Genomic DNA, 22,536 nt, shown 5'->3' with positions numbered 1-22,536 from the left:
ACTTTGGCCACCTGATGTTAAGAGCTGACTCATTTGAAAAGACCCTGATACTGGGAAAGATTGAGGGCAGGAGGAGAAGGGGATGACAGAGGGTGAGATGGTTGGATGGCATCATCCGCTCAATGGACATGGGTTTGGTTGGACTCCGGGAGTTGGTGATGGACAGGGAGGCCTGGCGTGCTGCGGTTCATGGGGTCGCAAAGAATCGTACATGACTGAGCAAGTGAACTGAACTGAACACTGAAATTACAAGTTACGTGTAATATGTATGTTCCAAATATAAATTTGCATTTACCTAAGTTAAAAAATTCACCTACATAAAGCTTTTAGACATCAATTGTATTCTAAAGCCATATAATAATAAAGTACCTTTGATAATAAGTGTTAAGTGATTATATAATTATCAGTTAAGAGATTTTAGTCACAAGTAACCAGAATGAACTTAAGCTACTTAAGCAAAATATGGACAAATGTAAGTATTTTGAAGTGCCTCATGGATCTGAAGGCTGGAATGGAGTCAGTTTTAGGAAGGGACTAAAACCGAAATAGTCTTTAGGAACCCATGAAATAGTACTTTTCTATCTCTCAGTTCTACCTTCTCTACCATGTTGCATTTCTTGATCTATAGACTAGCTTCCTCTACTTTTTTGATCTCGAGATAGAATAAAATCTAGCACTTTATATATTAGATTTCCCACCACTTAGAAAAGTTGACTGGCTAGGGCCATTACAGCCTGGATACAGGTCAGATTACAAGAATGATTTTTGATTGCCTACATCTGTGACTTGATGGTTCCTGGAAAAGACAATTTTATAAAACATCTGGTATATTTTTTTAAGATCTGGTATTTTTATGACAAGTTTAAATAATGTTTAAGGAATCTACCAGAGTAATCAATTTGCATATAGGAAGAAGAGATTGTTCCAAGACCCCTCTGGATTAAAAAAAAAAATCTTTATATGGCTTCTAGAATGAAATCTATTGATTTGAATATATCCCTGTAATCAGATAATAAAAAGTTCTTTGGGGATTAAAGGTTGAACCCTATAGGCAACAGTGTTTTTTTTTTTTTTAAGGTTTCATGTAACTAATGAATGAGAAAACTAAAAAGATGTTAAATTGTATAAGGGAGAACTTAAAGAACAGACATTTCTACAGTTAGAAATGCTTAAAAGAATTTGCTAATATGTGTAAAACTGGTTAATAACCTGTAGGATGAAAAATAAAGAGAGGGTAATTTTTTCTTTACAGGAGAAACCAGTTGTAGTTCATGGTTCATTTCCATAACTCTCCATTTTCTACAATTTAACTTTTAACTTTACAGAGTTGTAAAAGAGTTAAACCAGGCAATAGAAAATCACAGATATATACCTGTTCAGAAAATACCCAGAGGATCCATGAGATAATACCTTTATGTTGTTCGGTCACTCAGTCCTGTTCAACTCCTTGCAATCCCATGGACTGCAGCATGCCAGACTTCCCTGTCCTTCACTATCTCCCAAAGTTTCTTCAGACTTGTGTCCATTGAGTCTATGATGTCATCCAACCATCTCATCCTCTGTTGACTCTGTCTCCTGCCTTCAATCTCTCCCTGCATCAGGGTCTTCTCCAATGAGTTGGCTCTTCCCATCAAGTGGCCAAAGTATTGGAGCTTCAATTTCAGCATCAGTCCTCCCAATGAATAGTCAGGGTTGATTTCCTTTAGGATTGACTGGTTTGATCTCTTTACTGTCCAAGGGATTCTCAAGTCTTCTCCAGTACCATAATTCCAAAGCATCAATTCTTCAGTGCTCAGCCTTCTTTATGGCCCACATCTCACATCCATACATGACTACTAGAAAAACTATAACTTTGACTATACAGACCTTTGTCAACAAAGTGGTGTCTTTGTTTTTTAATACCATATCTAGATTTGACATAGCTTTCCTTCCAAGGAGCAAGCATCTTTTAATTTTGTGGCTGCAGGCACCATCCACAGTGATTTTGGAGCCCCCCAAAATAAAGTCTGTCACTGTTTCCACTTTTTCCCCATCTATTTGCCATGAAGTGATGGGACTGGATGCCATGATCTTTATTTTTTGAATGTTGACTTTTAAGCCAACTTTTTCACTCTCCCGTTTCAACTTCATCAAGAGGCTCTTTAGTTCCTCTTTGCTTTCTGCCATTAGGATGGTGTCATCTGCGTAGCTGAGGTTATTGATATTTCTCCCTGCAATCTTGATTCTAGCTTGTGCTTCATCCAGCCTGGCATTTCACATGATGTACTTGGCATATAAGTTAAATAAGCAGGGTGACAATATACAGCCTTGATGTACTCCTTTCCCAATTTTGAACTAGTCTGCTGTTGCTTCTTGACCCACATACAGGTTTCTCAGGAGATAGGTAAAGTAATCTGGTAGTCCCATCTCTTTAAGAATTTTCCACAGTTTGTTGTGATCCACACAGTCAAAGGCTTTAGCATAGTCAGTGAAGCAGATTTTTTTTGGAATTCCCTTGGTTTTTTTTATGATAAAGTGGATGTTGGCAATTTGATCTCTGGGCTGGGAAGTAGGAAATGGAGTAGGAAATGGCAACCCACTCTAGTATTCTTGCTTGGAGAATTCCATTAACAGAGGAGCCTGGTGGACTATAGTCCATGGGGTTGCAAAAGAGTCAGACACAACAGAGCTACTGACACAGACAGACAAGGCTTTAGTTATACAATCAATTTGTTTACTTATATCCTGGTAAACAGGAATAAATATTCCTTTTGAATACTGCCATGAAATGTAAGGAGATTTAGTAAATGTTTCTAAATCCTGGGAAACAGTGAGAAACAGATACCATTTTAAAATTCCAGTTTATAAAAGCAGAGTCTACTAAACTGAAGATGAGACAGCCTAAAAATTAAAAAGGGTTTTCTCATATATCCATAAAAATAGAATATAGCTGCTGCATGCATAAATAATATTCCAAACAAGTAGCCATGATTAAATTTCTCTCATCAGTCCATTAAGTTCTCTATAAGTGCTCTGTTGGATCTTGGATCAGTAAACTACTTTCAAGAGGCTCTCTGCTTCAAGACAAAAGAGTTCTAGAAATCCTGATTGGATCCACTGGTATGGTGTGAAATCTGTTTAGCTATGACAACTTGAAAATGTGTGCACGCAAAACTATTCTCTGATGTATATGCTGATAGTTCAAGGTACCTGATTCTTTCCATGACGCTCTGAGACTGTCCCCTCCTGAATGCACTAATTTTGACCTGTAGGACTATAGGCAGAGCCTTCAAGCTAGCATCATAATAAAACAGAAACTATCTACAAATAACTGTTGTGATTCAGGCTACTGTAACAATACTGCTGCCAACTAAAGAAATGTCACTTGCCACACAGTTCTGTTAAGAATGAAGCTATTTTGTAGGCAGCATAGAAACACAGGTATAGAGAATAGACTTGTGGACACAGTGCGGGAAGGAGTGAAGTTATGAAGTTGCTCAGTAGTGTCCAACTCTTTGCGACAGCATGGATTGTAGCCGACTAGGCTCCTCTGTCCATGGAATTTTCCAGGCAAAGCACTGGAGTGGGTTGCCATTTCCTTTTCCAGGGGATCTTGCAGACCCAGGGATCAAACCCGGGTCTTCTGCATTGCAGGCAGACGCTTTAACGTCTGAGCCACCAGGGAAGCTGGTATGGTGTGAAATCTGTCTAGCGGGAAGGAGAGGGTGGGACAGATTGAATGAGTAGCATTGACATATATACATTACCATAATGTATAAAATAGATACCTAGTGGGAATTTGCTATATTGTGCAGGGAGCTCAACCTGGTGCTCTGTGACAACCTAGCAGGGTGAATGGGGTGGGTGGTTGGAGGGAGGTTCAAGAGGGAGGGGACATATGTATACCTATGGCTGATTCATGTTGATATATGACAGAAACCAACAGAACATTGTAAAGCAATTATCCTCCAATTAAAAATTAATGTTGGTGAAAGTCGTGTCCAACTTTGTGACCCCCATGGATGGTAGCCTGCCAGGCTCCTCTGTCCATGGAATTTTCCAGGCAAGAATACTGGAGTGGGTTGCCATTTCCTTCTCTGAAAAGAATGTTTAAAAAAGATTGAAAAAAAGAATTAAGCTATTAGCCACTGTAGTCACTGACCTTCAACACAACCTGAAAGGAATTAGGACAGAATGAAGCACTCTATGCTTTGGGAAAACTGCCAGAACAGACCTTCAGATAGATAGGTATTTTCAGGAAAAATTTTTTATGATCCTGGATTCTTGCATCTTCTCGTATTTAGAAAAGCACTAAAGCCATTAACTAAGATATCTGTTTCTCATGACTAGCAGCAATTTTCTATGGAGATGTGTACTTGGTTGCACATACCCCTTTCACCAAAATAACATCTATACTGACCTTCCTCCTTACCTCTTCAGAACAGTTTCTCAGAGTTATTTGAGAGGCTGTCATCTGGGCTATAGTCCTCAATAAGATACTGAGTAAATTCAACTCACAGCTTTTTAAAAAAATTAATATTTTAATTGAAGGATAATTACTTTACAATATTGTGATGGTTTCTGCCATACATTGACATGAATCAGCCTTGGGTGCACATGTGTTCCCTCATCCTGAATCCCCTCCTACCTCCATCCCCACCCCATCCCTCTAGGTTGTCCCAGAGCACCGGCTTTGAGTGCCCTGCTTCATGCATCAAGCTTGCACTGGTCATCTGTTTTGCATATGGTAATATACATGTTTCAATGCTATTCTCCCAAATCATCCCACCCTTGCCTTCTCCTACAGAGCCCAAAAGTCTATTCTTTACATCTGTGTCTCTTTTCCTGTCTTGCATATAGGATCATCATTACCATCTTTCTAAATTCTATAAATTCCATATAATATACTGTATTGGTGTTTTTCTTTCTGACATACTTCACTCTGTATAATAGGCTCCAGTTGCATCTACCTCATTTGAACTGACTTAAATGCATTCTTTTTAAAGCCGAGTAATATTCCATTGTGTATATGTACCACAACTCCCTTATCCATTTGTCTGCTGATGGACATATAGGTTGCTTCCATGTCCTAGCTATTGTAAACAGTGCTGCAATGAATATTGGGGTACATGAGTCTCTTTCAGTTCTGGTTTCCTTGATGTGTATGCCTACCATACAACCCAGTGGGATTGCTGGGTTGTATGGTCATTGTATTTCTAGTTTTTTAAGAAATCTCCCCACTGTTCTCCACAGTGGCAGTATCAGTTTGCATTTCCACCAACAGTGTAAGAGGGTTCCCTTTTCTCCACACCATCTCCAACATTTATTGTTTGACTTTTTGATGGTGGCCAATCTGATCAGTGCAACTCACACCTTTTATGTTGTATGTTTTTTTCTGTTCACACCATGGACCAAGTGGTTTAAACAATTTATTTCTCACAGTCCTAGAGTTCCTTAATCTGAGGACTAATCTGATTTATTAGTTTTATACTGTCCAAAAGTGGGAAGGTACTTCACAAATGTTCAATAAGAGGTCAAAGCCTTCCTCGATTTAATACATACACATTGAGAACTTAAAAGTTTCAGATCTACAATAACTTCAGCCATAGGCAAGTAAACTTACCAGTCCAGATCTCAAAGTTGTTGTTCACCTTTTCAGTGGGCTCTAAATTCTTAGCTGATTAGCTCTGCTTTCACACACAGACAAGAGTGGATAAACAAGATTCTCTATTGTCTCTCATCCATGAGAAAATAGTCTTCTATAGTAGATGAATGGGTCATAAAAACATTGTCTCAATCATTGCTACCAATGAGATTAAATTATGAACTATGCCTGAAACAGAAACAAAAATAAGACATAAAATCAGTAAGGCAGGCAAAACCTACATTAAGGTCCAAAACAGTTAAGGCCTTATTGCCGCATGGAGTGGCTGTGAGAGCCAAGCAAGTCACTGTGAGAGCCAAGAAAGAAAACTGCCCTGGCTTAAGTAGACATTGAGGTGCCATTCTCAAGCCATGCAGTTTACTTGGCTCTATATGTTCTGCTTACATGGGTATCAAGGCAAATGTATAATTTTCAAAATAGTAAAATCATGATGTATATAAATGTAAGATGAACACATGTCAAAAGTTTTATTTAATTATTAATAAAGGAGGGAACCAATAATATATTAAAACCAATTTCCAGCAACCAATTTAAACCTTAAAACCTAGATGTCTCAATATTTCTTCTTTTATAATAAAGGATAGGAATTTACACTTTTAAATGTTTTCATCTCCAACTTAAAAGGCTTCTCTTAAATTGCTCCAGAATTCTAGTCCTATACACTGCATCTTTCCTATCGAGAATCCTTTTATTATTGGAACTACTTAGTTAAGAAGCCCTGCAATTTTAAAACTTTAGACAAGATTCCATTTGCTTAAACTGAATCCAAAAAGGGGGGAATAAGAAAATCAGGGATGTCATAAAATGTATCAGATCAGATCAGATCAGTCGCTCAGTCGTGTCCGACTCTTTGCGACCCCATGAATCACAGCACGCCAGGCCTCCCAGTCCATCACCAACTCCCAGAGTTCACTCGGACTCACGTCCATCGAGTCAGTGATGCCATCCAGCCATCTCATCCTCTGTCGGCCCCTTCTCCTCTTGCCCTCAATCCCTCCCAGCATCAGAGTCTTTTCCAATGTGTCAACTCTTCGCATGAGGTGGCCAAAGTACTGGAGTTTCAGCTTTAGCATCATTCCTTCCAAAGAAATCCCAGGGCTGATCTCCTTCAGAATGGACTGGTTGGATCTCCTTGCAGTCCAAGGGACTCTCAAGAGTCTTCTCCAACACCACAGTTCAAAAGCATCAATTCTTCAGCGCTCAGCCTTCTTCACAATCCAACTCTCACATCCATACATGACCACAGGAAAAACCATAGCCTTGACTAGACGAACCTTTGTTGGCAAAGTAATGTCTCTGCTTTTGAATATGCTATCTAGGTTGGTCATAACTTTCCTTTCAAGGAGTAAGCGTCTTTTAATTTCATGGCTGCAGTCACCATCTGTAGTGATTTTGGAGCCCAGAAAAATAAAGTCTGACACTGTTTCCACTGTTTCTCCATCTATTTCCCATGAAGTGATGGGACCGGATGCCATGATCTTAGTTTTCTGAATGTTGAGCTTTAAGCCAACTTTTTCACTCTCCTCTTTCACTTTCATCAAGAGGCTTTTGAGTTCCTCTTCACTTTCTGCCATAAAGGTGGTGTCATCTGCATATCTGAGGTTATTGATATTTCTCCTGGCAATCTTGATTCCAGTTTGTGTTTCTTCCAATCCAGCATTTCTCATGATGTACTCTGCATATCAGTTAAATAAACAGGGTGACAATATACAGCCTTGACAAACTCCTTTTCCTATTTGGAACCAGTCTGTGGTTCCATGTCCAGTTCTAACTGTTGCTTCCTGACCGGCGTACAAATTTCTCAAGAGGCAGATCAGGTGGTCTGGTATTCCCATCTCTTTCAGAATTTTCCACAGTTTATTGTGATCCACACAGTCATGTATACAAGGTAATAAAATTTTGCAAGTGTAATATGGAGCATGGAGCATGTAATATTCTGCTTCTACATTTGCTATTTCAGAAATAAATGACTCATAGCCAAGACATAGAAGCAACCTAAATGTTCATTGACAGATGAATAGATCAAGATAATGTGATATATATATATATATATATATATATATATATGTACACACACACACAATGGAATGTTGTGGGCATGCTCAGTCAATCTCATGTTCAATTCTTTGTGACCCCATGGACCATAGTCCTTCAGGATTCTCTGTCCATGGAATTTTCCAGGCAAGAATACTGGAGTGGGCTGCCATTTCCTACTCCAGCGTATCTTCTCAAGTCAGGGATCCAAACCCTGTCTCCTGTGTCTCCTGCATTGTCAGGCGGATTCTTTACCACTGTGGCACCTGGAAAGTCCAATGGAAGAATGAAGTAATGCCACTTTCAGCAACATGGATGGACTGAGATTATTATATTAAGCGAAGTGAGTCAGACAAAGTCAATTATATGATATCACTTATATGTGGAATCTAAAAAGATACAAATGAACTTATTTACAAAACAGAAATAGACTCAGACATAGAAAACAAATTATGGTTACTAAAGGGGTAACGAAAGAAGGGGGTAGTGGAGATAAATTAGGAGTTTGGGATTAACACATACGCTACTATAGTACAAGGAACTATACTCAATATCTTGTAATAACCTATAATGGAAAACAATCTGAAAAAGGATATACATATGCATTTATATATATTTATATATATATACATACACACATATAAATATATAACTGAATCACTATGCTGTAGACTTAAAGCATTGTAAATAATTTATACTTCAATTTAAAAAATGAACAACTCAGTTACCATGTTTCATTGATTTCAAATGCATATTTTAAAATTTAATGTCTCAGAAATCTGGATAAATTTTGTTACTAGCCATTGACTATTTTTTTTCCCCTACATTTGATGTCTTGGCAATTGGGATGTTTCTTATAGTCAGTGAAATCTTAGGTAAAATATGATACTGTTGTTTCCTGGAAACGCTATTCCATGACATTATAAAAACTAGAAACAGTTTATATATTGAATGCTAAGGAAACTATGTCCATAGATGCTCCTGCATCTCCTCTGTTTCCTGCTTTGGCAGGAAGATTCTTTACTACTAGTGTATGTATATATGTATATGTGTATATATATATATATATATATATATAGGCTTCCCTGGTGGCTCAGATGGTAAAGAATCAGCCTAAAATGTGGGAGACCTGGGTTTGATACCTGGGTTGGGAGGTTCTCTGGAGAAGGGAATGTCTACCCACTCCAGTATTCTTGCCTGGAGAATTCCATGGACAGAGAAGCCTGGCAGGCTACAGTCCATGGCGTCACAGAGTTGGACACCACACTTTTCTCTGCAGGGGAGATATTTTTACTTCTGAAGAGGTAAAACATACAAAGTCTCAAAAGTATCAGATTATTCAGTGAAAAATGAAAATGAAAGTCTCTCAGCCATGTCTGACTCTTTGCGACCCAATGGACTAAACAGTCTGTGGGAATTCTCCAGGCCAGAATACAGGAGTGGGTAGCCTTTCTCTTCTCCAGGGGATCTCCCCAACCCAGGGGTCCAACCCAGTTCAGTGAAAAGCTTTCAGTTCAATGAAAAGCTTTCCTTAAATCCTGTCTACAGCCACATATTTTTCCTCCAGTAGGCAACTCTTTGGTTTGTGCTTTCCCAAATATATCCACACATTTTTTTTCCCCCTGTTTCCCACACAGATAGTAGCAAATGGTACATTCTGTTTTTGTTTTCACTTAACATACTTTGTATATCTTTCCAGAACAGTGTTTGCAGAGCTTCTGTATCATTTTTAATGGCTGCATAATGAATACACCATAGTTTATTTAACATTTGATAGTTAAAATATTTGCAATTTTCTGCTATTACAACGACTGCTGCTATGAATATGTTTGTGCATAAGTCACTTCACACCCAAGGGAGTGTATCTTTAGAATAAATAGCTAGCAATAGAATTGCTGAATGTAATTTCAAGAATTGCTAGAACATATGCTCCCTATATATATTTCCATTTTGCTGACCATTGTACTCCCAAGAGCCTAGAATAGTATTTGGCACATTCTAGGCATTCAATACATATTTGATGAATGACTTTGTAAGTAGGAATAGAGGCTTACTTTTCATTATTTCAGCAGTCATTGACTCGATCTGAATGTTACTTTTTGGATTTGATGCTTGTGTTATTCTTATATTGAGCATTGCTTTTCCCAAGAGATTTGACCTCCTCCTCTCTCCCTTGGTTTCTCTCACTCTAGAACACTCCTCTCTGATCTAATTTAGAGGCAAAAGAAAGCTGGAGAAATTACATTACTATTGTGATATAAAATTCATATAATATGGCAAGACAAGAAAATTTTAAACATAAAAACATTCTTCTCTGTCCTTTGGGCTCTTCTCTCCTTTCATTGTGTTGTGTCTGTGCATTATGCCTTGACCAAACCTCCCCACCTTAGCAGGAATACCTGCTCAGCCATAAAGAGCAACATTCTCCCAGAATAAACAAGATGACTTCTTAAAAATAACATTCCTTCTTGATCTTGTAAGGGGGTCACATAACGTACCATAATGATGGGTAGACTTGGCTTGAGGAAACTGTCAATAATGTCATTTGGTGTACAGTCCTTTGTCTCAAAAAAAAACTTATACAACTGTGTCTAGACTTCTATCTGAGAAAGAGTTCTCAAAGTTTTCTGATATGCTCTTCCTCGCTTGTAATTTGTCTCGAATAAAAATTTCCATAATTAATTTATTATCGGCATTATTTAACCAAGGCTTCCCAGGTGGCACTTATGGTTAAAGAACCCACCTGCCAATGCAGAAGATGCAGGTTCCATCCCTGGGGTGGGAAGATCCCCTGGAGGAGGGCGTGGCAACTCACTTCCGTATTCTTGCCTGGGAAATCTCATGAGCAGAGGAACCTGGCAGGTTACAGTCCATTGGGTCTCAAGAGTTGAAGCCATTTGGCAGGTATGCACACTATTTAACAAGGCAGACTTTTTAAAATAAAAAATATTAGGGCTAGAGACAGTCATCACTTAATGAAAAAAGTCTCAACTCACCAAACTAATATGCATTTAGTAAAGTACCCTCAAACTATAAATTGGAATATCAACAAAACTACAGGGAGAAATAATAAACTCTATTATCACAGTAGATTCAACACTCTCTTGGTTATTGATAACCCACATATGTCACTGTGTCAGGAACCCTTCTCCAAATCATTACCGAATGAAAGAAAATTTAAGGATGTGGGGGTGCCAGTATACTCTAATGTGTGCCAAAAGTGCGTAAGTATGACAGTCGTGAGAAACAAGAATTGATAACAGCTGTGTGATCACACCTAGCAAACCCAAATTCTGTGGAAAGCTCCTAAAAGGAAACTAGGTGTTTCTTTGTTGAAGGTAAGTACCAAATATTTCAGATACCACTGTCTTCCTAAAGAAGTGGGAGGAATAGGTGAGAGACTCAACTGTAATGGCCAAGGCAAACAGGAGGGGAATGTGAACATTTCATGAACATTCACCCCAAAACATTTACTGAACCCTTAACTACATGATGAAAGTGAAAGAGGAGAGTGAAAAAGTTGCCTTAAAGCTCAACATTCAGAAAACTAAGATCATGGCATCTGGTCCCATCACATCATGGCAAATTGATCGGGAAACAGTGGAAACAGTGGCTGATTTTTTTTTTGGGGGGGGAGGGCTCCAAAATCACTGTAGATGGTGATTGCAGCATGAAATTAAGAGACACTTACTCCTTGCAAGGAAAGTTATGACCAACCTAGACAGCATGTTAAAAAGCAGGGACATTACTTTGTCCACAAAGGTCCGTCTACTCAAGGCTATGGTTTTTCCAGTAGTCATGTATGGATGTGAGTGTTGGACTATAAAGAAAGTTGAGTGCCAAAGAATTGATGTTTTTGAACTGTGGTGTTGGAGAAGACTCTTGAGAGTCCCTTGGACTGCAAGGAGATCCAACCAGTCCATCCTAAAGCAGATCAGTCCTGGGCGTTCATTGGAAGGACTGATGTTGAAGCTGAAACTCCAATACTTGGCCACCTGATGTTAAGAACTGACTCATTTGAAAAGACCCTGATACTGGGAAAGACTGAGGGCAGGAGGAGAAGGGGACGACAGAGGAAGAGATGGTTGGATGGCATCACCAACTCAATGGACATGGGTTTGGGTAGACTCCAGCAGTAGGTGATGGACAGGGAGGCCTGGCGTGCTGTGGTTCAGGGGGTGGCAAACAGTCGGACATGACTGAGTGACTGAACTGAACTGAACTGAGCTAACTACATGCAAGTCTGTTAATTACTGTCCATTTCATATCTTAAAAGAGTCTCAAGGATAAATGAGTTCATAAAAGTTATTCCACTGTTTAAATATTACTAGCTTAGTTGCTTCAGTCCTGTCAGACTCTTTTAGACCCTATGAACTGTATGGGATATCATAATGAGATATGAAGGAAATTAGCTACTTCATTCTCATTGGTAATGATCATGACCTACTTAAAATGTAGGTCATCTCTGTCCATGGGCTTTCTTCAGGCAAGAACACTGGAGTCAGTTGCCATGCCCTCTTCCAAGGGATCTATCTGACATAGGGATCAAACCCAGTCTCTTGTTTCCTACATCAGGCAGGTTCTTTACCACTAGTGCTACCTGGGAAGCCATGTGTGTATATGTGCTAAGCTGAGTCAGACTCTTTGCAAGCCTGTTGACTATAGCCAGAAAGGCTCCTCCTTCCATGGGATTCTCCAGGCAAGAATACTGGAGTGGGTTGCCATTTCCTTTTCTAGGGGATCTTCCAGACCCACTGATTGAACCCAGGTCTCCCACATTACAGGCAGATTGGGAAGGGCCTCAATTCCTGGTAAGTGTTAGTTGCTCAATCCCACTCAACTCTTTGCAACTCCATGGACTGCAGCCGGACAGGATCTTCTATCCATGGGATTCTCCAGGCAAGAATATGGGAGTGAGTTGCCATTCCCTTCTCCAGGGTATCTTCCCAACCCAGGGATGGAACCTGGGTCTCCTGTATTGCAGGTGGATTCTTTAAAGCAGTATTTCCAGTTCCAGTTCAGTCGCTCAGTCAAGTCCAACTCTTTGCGACCCCATGGAGCACGCCAGGCCTCCCTGTCCATTACCAATGGCTGGAGTCTACCCAAACCCATGTCCATTGAGTCAGTGATGCCATCCAACCATCTCATCCTCTGTCGTCCCCTTCTCCGCCTGCCCTCAATCTCTCCCAGCATCAGGGTCTTTTCAAATGAGTCAACTCTTGACATCAGGTGGCCAAGTGTTGGAGTTTCAGCTTTAACATCAGTCCTTCCAATGAACACCCAGGACTGATCTGCTTTAGGATGGACTGGTTGGATCTCCTTGTGGTCCAAAGGACTCTCAAGAGTCTTCTCCAACACCACAGTTCAAAAACATCAATTCTTTGGCATTCGGCTTTCTTTATAGTCCAACTCTTACATCCATACATGACTACTGGAAAAATCATAGCCTTGAGTAGACAGACCTTTGTGGACAAAGTAATGTCCCTGCTTTTTAATATGCTGTCTAGGTTGGTCGTAACTTTCCTTCCAAGGAGCAAGCGTCTCTTAATTTCATGGCTGCAATCACCATCTGCAGTGATTTTGGAGCCCCCAAAATAAAGTCAGCTACTGTTTCCACTATTTCCCCATCTATTTGCCATGACGTGTTGGGACCAGATGCCATGATCTTAGTTTTCTGAATGTTGAGCTTTAAGCCAACTTTTTCACTCTCCTCTTTCACTTTCATCTAGAGGCTTTTCAGTTCTTCTTCAATTTCTGCCATAAGGGTGGTGTCATCTGCATATGTGAGGTTATTGCTATTTCTCCTGGCAACCTTGATTCCAGCTTGTGCTTCCTCCAGCCCAGCATTTCTCATGATGTACTCTGCATATAAGTTAAATAAGCAGGGTGACAATATACAGCCTTGACATACTCCTTTTCCTATTTGGAACCAGTCTGTTGTTCCATGTCCAGTTCTAACTGTTGCTTCCTGACCTGCATACAGGTTTCTCAAGAGGCAGGTCAGGGTGTCTGGTATTCCCATTTCCTTCAGAATTTTCCAGTTTATTGTGTAGTATTTAGAGAAGCCCTAAATATTCCTTAAAACTGTCTTAAAACTGCGGAGATAAGGAGAGGAGAAAATTGGCGCCAGAGACTTTCGGCGCAGGGAGCGAGGACACCTATGAGCAGTCGGTGGGGGTCCTAGGGCAGCCGCGGAACTGCTACTTCCTTCAGGCAAGAACTGTGGTCAGCTATGTCGGGGCGGAGAGGGGGCCTGAGGAGCGCTTCTGCGCAGGCGCTTACCTCCTAAATCCGCCCACTGACGAGTTAAGTTCTCTTTTTGCTCTCAGTCATGGTGAGTGTGGACGTGTTTTGTATTGCTGTCTAGATGTGTCCATAGGAGAATAGATAGGGTAATATTTAAGCTCTTTCGTCACTAGTGGGTTGTTTTCTTAGTGTTGGAGAATGATTGGGTTAAGACGCAGGTCTTGGAAGGTATTTTGAGGGCTCATAGACAATGTGAAGTGTTACTCAGCGTTTTCTGCTGATCTCGCGGGTGCGGTTGCGGCCGGACTTCCTGCTATCGGTCGGGACTCAGGGTTCGACGACCTTCTTTCTTAATCCCCTCGCCCCCCACAAAAGCCAGTTAGTTCTTACCTTCCATGTGGCCGTGTGTATATGGCTCGAAATCTTTGGAATTGTTAATGGTATGGTTTCGTTCTAGTAAGTTTTAATGGGATATGAAGGAAATTAACTGCTTCATTCTTATTGGTAATGATCTTGAACTACTTAAAATGTAGCCTCAGTCACAAAGATGTAGCTGAGAAATGTGCCGAATTAGAGCAACAACAGTCATCATCCGGGGGCTTGTTGCAAACGCAGAAACGTAAGACTAAAGCCGGAAAAGAATAGTTAGCCTGGTAAAGAAGTGTTGGCGTGCATGGAAGGTGCTTTGCTGCTGCTGCTAAGTCGCTTCAGTCGTGTCCGACTCTGTGCGACCCCATAGACAGACGGCAGCCCACCAGGCTCCCCGTCCCCGGGATTCTCCTAGGCAAGAACACTGGAGTGGGTTGTCATTTCCTTCTCCGGTGCATGAAAGTGAAAAGTGAAAGTGATGTCGCTCAGTCGTGTCCGACTCTTCGCGACCCCATAGACTGCAGCCTACCAGGCTCCTCCATCCATGGGATTTTCCGGGCAAGAGTACTGGAGTGGGGTGCCATTGCCTTCTCCGAAGGTGCTTTGAAATCGGAGTTTTTAAGATTAATGGAATCTCACTAAAGAACTCAATTGCCAATTATGGGACAGATAGGTTCTGCCACGTGTAAACCGTAAGTTGAAAATTATGATAGTTTTACTTAACTGTTCAGCCGAGATGAGGACGGTAGTTTTTTGGGTCGATGATGAGCTGGCATGTATTCTGAATCTAAAGTTGATTATTATTCCTTTAGCTCTAGAATTACTCTGAGACCTGAAGAACACCTGAAACTTTATGAAAGCTTTAGTTCTTTTTAGTCAGCTACTTTTAAACTAGAAAGTTTCTATATGGCAAGATGAAATAAGAGTTCATATGTATATTGAAATATATGTTCTGGGGCCAAACATTTAAAAGATAAAAACTTACGAAATCTCTTGTATGTGAAAGGGTACACCGCAGAAAGATGTTATCATTAAGTCAGATGCACCTGACACCCTGTTATTGGAGAAGCATGCTGATTATATTGCATCCTATGGCTCAAAGAAAGATGACTACGTATGTATACTTTTGTGTTGAAAAGTGTTTATTCTGTAAACGTGTCAAATCATTTGGTTAGGATGGTTTGTGTTTCTTAAAAATGGTTTCCAACTCCTGCATACCAGGGACTGATGTCTGTGGTTGAGAAGCCATGGGAGTTAACCTTGATTCTTACCAGTACTTATGTAGAGGCTTTGGCAGACAGAGTAGATTATCTTCTACCCAGATATGTATGAATTTTGAGACAGCGAATAGATTTCTATTTTTGTAGTTGAGCAAATACTTTCAAGGTCAATGATGTGTTGGCATGTATTACCTGAGTTTATGGTGATGTGTAATAACACTTAAGCTCTAGAATTACGCTGAGACCTTGAAAAAGTTTTATCTTGAAGAATGTTCCCTGTTTTCATCTCTGGGAACCTTAGGAAAAACTGAATTAAACAGCTTAATTAGAAGTAAATATTTTCCACTATAGTATAGAAAGAGCTGAATTATTTACCATATTGGGAAACATATCTACTAATGAATTCCCATGAATATCTGCAGCTGTGGAGTTGTTAGAGCCATATAACAGTATGGGTATTTAGCTTCTGTGTTGAGTATCTTTAAACTGACATCAGTTCAGACTGACCCATTAATTTCTATGTTTTAGGAATATTGCATGTCTGAATATTTGAGAATGAGTGGCATCTATTGGGGTCTGACGGTAATGGATCTCATGGGACAACTACATCGTATGAATAGAGAAGAAATTCTGACGTTTATTAAGTCTTGTCAACACGAGTGTGGTGGAATAAGTGCTAGTATTGGACATGATCCTCATCTTTTGTATACTCTTAGTGCTGTTCAGGTAAATACTAATGAAAATTCAGCAGTTTTGGTAGTGTATTCTGTTACCTGAGTAAGAGAATTGAAAATAGGGATCAGTATCTATGTAAAAAGCTATCCGTGTCTTTTCAAATGAGATCTGTTTCAAAGCAAGGTCAATGATGTGATGGCATGTATTAGCTGAATCCAAAGTTGATGTAAATTTTAAAATGGCACTGAGACCTTGGACAGTAAAATGTTTATTTTACATATATGTAAATGTCTGGAACTCTCTAAGTGGAAGATTTTTTTTTTTTGAGCAAGAAAAATTCTTTTGGTGTTAAGGCATTGAAATCTGATTTATTTATTGTACAGCATGACCTACCCCTATCCCAATAGATTTATACCTTATCCGGATAGAAAACATGTCTTACTGATGATACAAAACATTTTTTAAAGCAGGTAGTGTATTCTAAAGATTTGTCACGTGAAACTTATTCAGAGAACAGTACTTAGCATAATGAATTATATAAACTGCTCAAAGCCTGTGTACAATATGTGTAGAAGCCTCCTTCATTCAGCTTTTTTTGTATTGGTCAGACTTCCTGCATGGCATTTGCTTTCTTACATGGCCTGGCCATTTCCTCCCTTTAGTTTCATCTTCTCATCTAATTTCTGGAAATGTCAAGCTACCTATGGTTCCCTGCTTTTACTCTGCCATTTCACAACTTTGCTCTTTACTGTGGAGTTGACTTTTTAAAAATTAAAAAAAAAAAAAAAAAAAAAAATTTTTTTTTTTGGCCTTGCTCTGGCTTGTGGGATCTTAGTTCCCTGACCAGAGATTGAACTGGGGGGGTCAAGGCAGTGAAAGCACTGAATCCTAACTGCTGAACCACCAGGGATGTCCGCCTGGAGTTAGCTTTGATTTTGATATTTGTGAAGATTGACAAATAAGGGTTTAAAGTCTGTATAAGTTTCATAAATGAGTCTCAGTGTTCACAATGGTTAAAGACTTGTTGGAAATACCTATAATTTTACTCCATAATAGAATTGCATATTTGAGAAAAGTTTTCAAGGTTCATAGACAAAAGGACATACATGCTTGACGACTTAGAAGGTAGTTGAGAAGAACATCATTAGGACAAACTGCCCAGTGGCGAGGCATCTACTTACCATGGTTTGTTTCTGTTGCAGATACTTACTCTCTATGATAGTATTAATGTTATTGACATAAATAAAGTTGTGGAATATGTTCAGAGTCTACAGAAAGAAGATGGTTCTTTTGCTGGAGATATTTGGGGTAATGTCACTTTAATCCATGGCACCTAGAATACCAATATAAAAATGTTTTGCTTTGGTGTTTATTACAGTAATAAGCTTGGTTGCAGATTGTAAAGTATAATGAGTTGGGGGCTTTGCTAATAGTTTATAAGGAGATTATAAGTTTTTCATTTTTTCAGGTCCCACTAAGCAGCTGGTCTAACTGGAGTTAATGGTCTGCTGGAAGTTCCAGCATGCACTGTGCTAGTTATAGCAGCATACAGGAGTACTGGAACAGAGAGGGCAAGTCTAAGAGATAAGGTAGGTGAAACTTTTTTCCCCAGTATTTGGTGGCTTTGTAAAGTTTTTTAAAAACTTAATTAGCAAGGGGAAAATAATTAAAAAAGAAAAAAACTTTACAAAATTACTGAATATTTGAGTGGAGGGAGGGAGGAGTATTTTACTTGATAAATCTAGATAATCTCTGCTTTAGGGCTGAATACAGTGCAGGCCGGAGAGACCAGCTGCTTCATGGGATGTGAAAATCTACTTATATAATAGGGTAAGTTTATTATCATTCTTAGAAATTAACTAGTTACCTTATCTTTCTGGGCGCTCTGTAAGCAATTAGTTCACTGTCCTTTTGAGCCATTTTCTAGTACTTAGTTTCCTTAGAAGTAAAGTAAGTGAATATACACTTCAGATGTAGTTTTCCTCCTGGACAGTCAAAGTACATGTTAGGCCTGAACTTTTGAAAATGTAACTATGGTAGTTGTACAGAGATTTTTAATTAACTTTATGTAATATGATTAGAAGCCTCTGATAACACATAATGCTTTGGTTTGCTTTATTTTTAGGAGAAATTGATACAAGATTCTCTTTTTGTGCAGTGGCAACTTTGGCACTATTGGTAAGTTTCAAATGTATTGGAAATGATTAACTTTTGATGATTATTCTGGAACTTAATAGGCATGTTTTCTGATTACAGGGGAAGTTGGATGCTATTAATGTGGAAAAGGCAATCGAATTTGTTTTATCATGTATGAACTTTGATGGTGGATTTGGTTGCAGACCAGGTTCTGAATCCCATGCTGGGCAGGTAATTCATTAATCCAGATTAAAATGTAGTATCAGTTTTGAAGGGATAACCGATATAACTGAAAAATAGCAAGTTAATTTGACTGAATGTAGAAAATAAGAATTGCTTAATTGCTGCATGAGGAAGGCATTTTTACAGTTGCTGACTTTGAGTCCCCTGTTGGTGAAATCCTTTGGCCCAAATAAACATAAGTAGTTTTGTAATTACCAGAAATATATTTTGATTTTCCATTAGTTTTTATGTGTGGGTGTTAGTCACTCAGTTATGTCCAACTTTTTGTGGCCTCATGGACTATAGCCCCCCAGGCTCCTCTGTCCATGGAATTCTCCAGGCAAGAAGACTGAAGTGGGTTGCCATTCTCTTCTCTAATTTTAAGTAAGCAGATAAAAAACATTCTGTATTTCCCTATCCTGAACACCTGTGTTAGAGGATGTTGTATATGTAAACTATTGTCAAACAGTTTGCTCTTAGCCATGAAAAAACTGATGGTAGTCTTTCATTGCAGAGTTGGATCCTAGTAGTATGCTTCAGATTTGTTCAAATAACTATGTGATGTTTATGTTTGCGATTTTTACTGTCAGCAAATTTTTAGATAGAAAATGGAGCTTTAATAATTAAAGTAGGTTTTTTTTAAATCAGTGTTACTGTTGAAAAACTATTATACACATGTACTTTATGTCTGTAATTTTAGATCTATTGTTGCACAGGATTCTTGGCTATTACTAGTCAGTTGCACCAAGTAAATTCTGATTTACTCGGTTGGTGGCTTTGTGAACGACAGCTTCCATCAGGCGGACTCAATGGAAGGCCAGAGAAGGTATTGTTTTTTAAGATTAATCTTTAAATTTTATAAACTTGAGTGAGGACTGCTTTTTTTTTGCCTTTTGTTTTGTAATGCTCTTATAAATTGATCATGAGCTTTTTTATTTTACTATAATACTTTGCGAAATTTAGTTGCATCTTCTAAAAATGCTCTTGGCAAAAGTAAAACAAGAGTTGAAATGCCTATTAATCTTGATGTCCATTTAAAAGACAATCGTGACAAGATTGCCTGGTACTTTTTGATTTTCCTTGACAAATAACTCTGGGCTTTAAAATGTGTTTGTATTCATAGTATAAATTCTTAAAATTTATACTTATTTATAAAATTTCTTCTGAGGGAATCCTTCAGAATTTTGTTTATAAGAATCCATCTGAAGGCCTTCTATTTTTCACCTACATGAAACTTTGTTCTTTAAACTATACCGGGGACTCACAGTCGTGCATTATACATATCTGGGAATCAAAGGCCACTATTAACACTTGGATCTTGTACAGAAATCTCCATGCTCACTTACAGATGGGAAAGGATAATGGATTTGCCAGAAGAAAGATTTCTTTTTAAAAACTGGGTTATAACATTTTCATTTAAAATCTTGAAAGAAAAACTCAATTCTGTTTAGCTCTCAACATACTCTAAATTGGGTCTGTAAAGACCAGATAGTAAATATTTTTACCTTTGCCGGATGGGCTTGTTGCAACTACACTGCTGCCCTGAAGAACATTGTTGCCACAGACAATTAAAAAATGAATGGGTGTGGTTGTATTCCATTAAAATTACTAATGGACAAGTATGAATTTCATACTGGTTTTCCTTTCACAATATTGTTTTTAAAAATCATTTACAAATACTAAAAGCTGTTATTCGGTTTGGGCCCTTGAGCTAAAATATGATAAAGCATAGTGATGCTTTTATTCTGGATCATTGTATTTTTGTGTAATTTTGCTTTCTTGTTACTTCTGAATAAGTTTAAAAACCACAAGTGGTACCTAGTTAAGACCCATTGAAAAATCTGGGCAACTTTTCAATAATTAGGAAATGGCTGAGGGTGGAGATAGCACTTAGAATCTAGGACAGCTTTTAATGTTCTTGTGGATCACCCTGGGATCTAGTTGAAATTCAGTGTAAGGTGTGGGGTCTTCTGCATTTAAGTTATGATTTGATGAGCAAGGGTGATTTTATTTTTTTAACCCAAGTTGTATACCTTCTTGGACAGCACTTAGGAAAATGCTGCCCATGGCAGTGAAACGTATATTGCCATAGTTCTTATAAGCTTTACTACCAGTTTCTTGGAAAAGGGACTGATGTAGGCATTCATTTCATATAGAAATTAAGGTGGATAGATGGTACTGAAACTGAAACATTTAGCATGGTTTTCTGTGGAATCAAGAATCTGCCTGCAATGTAGGCAGCACAGGAGATGAGGGTTCAATCCCTGGCTCAGGAAGATCCCCTAGAGAAGGAAATGGCAATCCACTCTAGTATTCTTTGCCTGAAAATTTCCATGGACAGAGGAGCCTGGTGGACTACAGTTCATGGGCTTGCAGAGTCAGACATGACTGAGCATGTCTGCGTACTCATATTTTAGTTCTATGGAATGAAGCATTTGATCTCTTTTCCAATGATTATCTTTTAATTCTAAGCAATTTTTGGATTTCAGTGTTTCAAACACTGCATTGTCAATATATCCCTTGATTCCCCTCCTACCCCAGGTATTTAGAAAATACATTTGTGGCAACTTGTGGCTTTTTCCTCCTAGTTACCAGATGTATGCTATTCATGGTGGGTGTTGGCTTCCCTAAAGATAATTGGAAGGCTTCATTGGATTGATAGAGAAAAACTCCGCAGTTTCATCCTAGCATGTCAAGATGAAGAAACAGGAGGATTTGCAGATAGGCCAGGAGATATGGCAAGTATATTTATGACTGTTAACAGTTAAAATTTTCAGTGTAGTTCTGTTTTACTCTTAAGATTCTAAGGGTTCTAAATTTTTAAAACTAGGAATTGGTGGGGAACAAATAGTATTTTTCAAGTGTTGCTTTGAAAGGATGCTTTTAAAATGTCATTTAAAAGTGTACTAAGGTGCTTTTCTGGTGGCTCAGATGGTAAAGAATCTGCCTGCAATGCCTGAGACCCAGGTTCAATCACAGTATTCTTGCTTGGAGAATTCCATGGACAGGAGCCTGGCAGGCTACGGTCCATGGGGGTCTCAGAGATTCAAACATGACTGAGGGACTAACACACACACAAGATTGTATGAAAGATCTGAAACACATTTACAGTACTTATTCCTAAGACATGACTGTGTGTGCCAAGTCCTCTGTTTAAAAAGTGCAGTTTGAAACCATTATTTCAGAAAATTTTAAGATAATATTTAAATACAGAGTGCAGTGGGCTCCAGTATAATCCCTGTTCAAAAGCGGGGTTTTAGAAGTTTTCATTTTGTAATATTCTATAAATTCTTGTTTTTTAATAGGTAGATCCTTTTCATACTCTGTTTGGAATTGCTGGATTGTCACTTTTGGGAGAAGAACAGATTAAACCTGTTAGCCCTGTTTTTTGCATGCCTGAAGAAGTACTTCGGAGAGTGAATGTTCAGCCTGAATTAGTGAGCTAGATTAGATCCCTTGATGGAGAAGTTGGTTAATATAGTTTTTATTGTGTTTTAACATTTCAGTAGTTGAAGTGCTTAACAAACTTAATAACTACCGTGTTAATATTTGTACATGAATTGTGTTAATTTTAATAAATTATATAATTATACATATTGTAAATTAAGATCTTTATCGTATCTTTCCTTCTGGAATGCTGTTGTTACTCTGATTTTTTTTGTTTATGCTTCAGTGTATTTGTTTTCTTGTATGTCTTCATAACAGCAAACTTGAACTCTCTTTAGCTGATGAAATCTTGTGTTCTGATTTTCCTGGGTACTCCCTTGATATGTTATATATAACTATAGTTAATGTAGATTGGTCTTTGTCAGTGAGAACGTTACTGATAAAGAGTTCATGAACCACATAGGAATTAAAAGATGAAATAAAAATAAATGGCTGAAATTTGGGAATATTTCATGCTTGTGGTTAATGAGTCGGGTACAGAGTGGGTTAGGTAAATGAAGAGAATTCACTAGGAAGAGGATTGCAATCTAGACTACACTTTAC

The 22,536-nt window shown here is 38.6% G+C and overlaps 1 protein-coding gene and 3 non-coding genes across 11 annotated transcripts; all 4 read left to right on the top strand.

Moving 5' to 3' along the window:
* The first annotated feature begins 13,866 nt into the window (after nucleotides 1-13,866).
* RABGGTB (Rab geranylgeranyltransferase subunit beta) lies at nucleotides 13,867-22,439 on the top strand. Of its 8 annotated transcripts, none has more exons than XM_055585444.1 (9): nucleotides 13,867-14,012; nucleotides 15,300-15,407; nucleotides 16,042-16,239; nucleotides 17,391-17,496; nucleotides 18,314-18,366; nucleotides 18,445-18,555; nucleotides 19,247-19,372; nucleotides 21,135-21,288; nucleotides 21,856-22,439. In XM_055585444.1, the coding sequence occupies exons 1-9, from the start codon at nucleotides 14,010-14,012 to the stop codon at nucleotides 21,990-21,992; spliced, it is 996 nt and encodes a 331-aa protein (XP_055441419.1). In that variant the 5' UTR covers nucleotides 13,867-14,009; the 3' UTR covers nucleotides 21,993-22,439. The 8 variants fall into 8 exon arrangements, with proteins under 8 accessions (XP_055441419.1, XP_055441421.1, XP_055441418.1 ...); XM_055585446.1 differs by having other exon boundaries at nucleotides 14,005-14,070; XM_055585443.1 differs by lacking the exon at nucleotides 13,867-14,012 and adding an exon at nucleotides 14,077-14,364 and having other exon boundaries at nucleotides 18,347-18,366.
* On the top strand, nucleotides 15,050-15,128 carry LOC129656691 (small nucleolar RNA SNORD45). Its single transcript, XR_008716482.1, has one exon. It is a non-coding gene; the product is annotated as a small nucleolar RNA SNORD45 (small nucleolar RNA).
* Nucleotides 15,679-15,761, top strand: LOC129656690 (small nucleolar RNA SNORD45). Its single transcript, XR_008716480.1, has one exon. It is a non-coding gene; the product is annotated as a small nucleolar RNA SNORD45 (small nucleolar RNA).
* Nucleotides 16,371-16,442, top strand: LOC129656689 (small nucleolar RNA SNORD45). Its single transcript, XR_008716479.1, has one exon. It is a non-coding gene; the product is annotated as a small nucleolar RNA SNORD45 (small nucleolar RNA).
* Nucleotides 22,440-22,536: the final 97 nt, after the last annotated feature.

Source organism: Bubalus kerabau, chromosome 6 (genome assembly GCF_029407905.1).
Source record: "Bubalus kerabau isolate K-KA32 ecotype Philippines breed swamp buffalo chromosome 6, PCC_UOA_SB_1v2, whole genome shotgun sequence".
In the NCBI taxonomy this organism is placed as follows: domain Eukaryota; kingdom Metazoa; phylum Chordata; class Mammalia; order Artiodactyla; family Bovidae; genus Bubalus; species Bubalus kerabau.
Note: the sequence above shows the minus strand (reverse complement) of the source record. Positions and strands in the feature narration are given on the sequence as shown.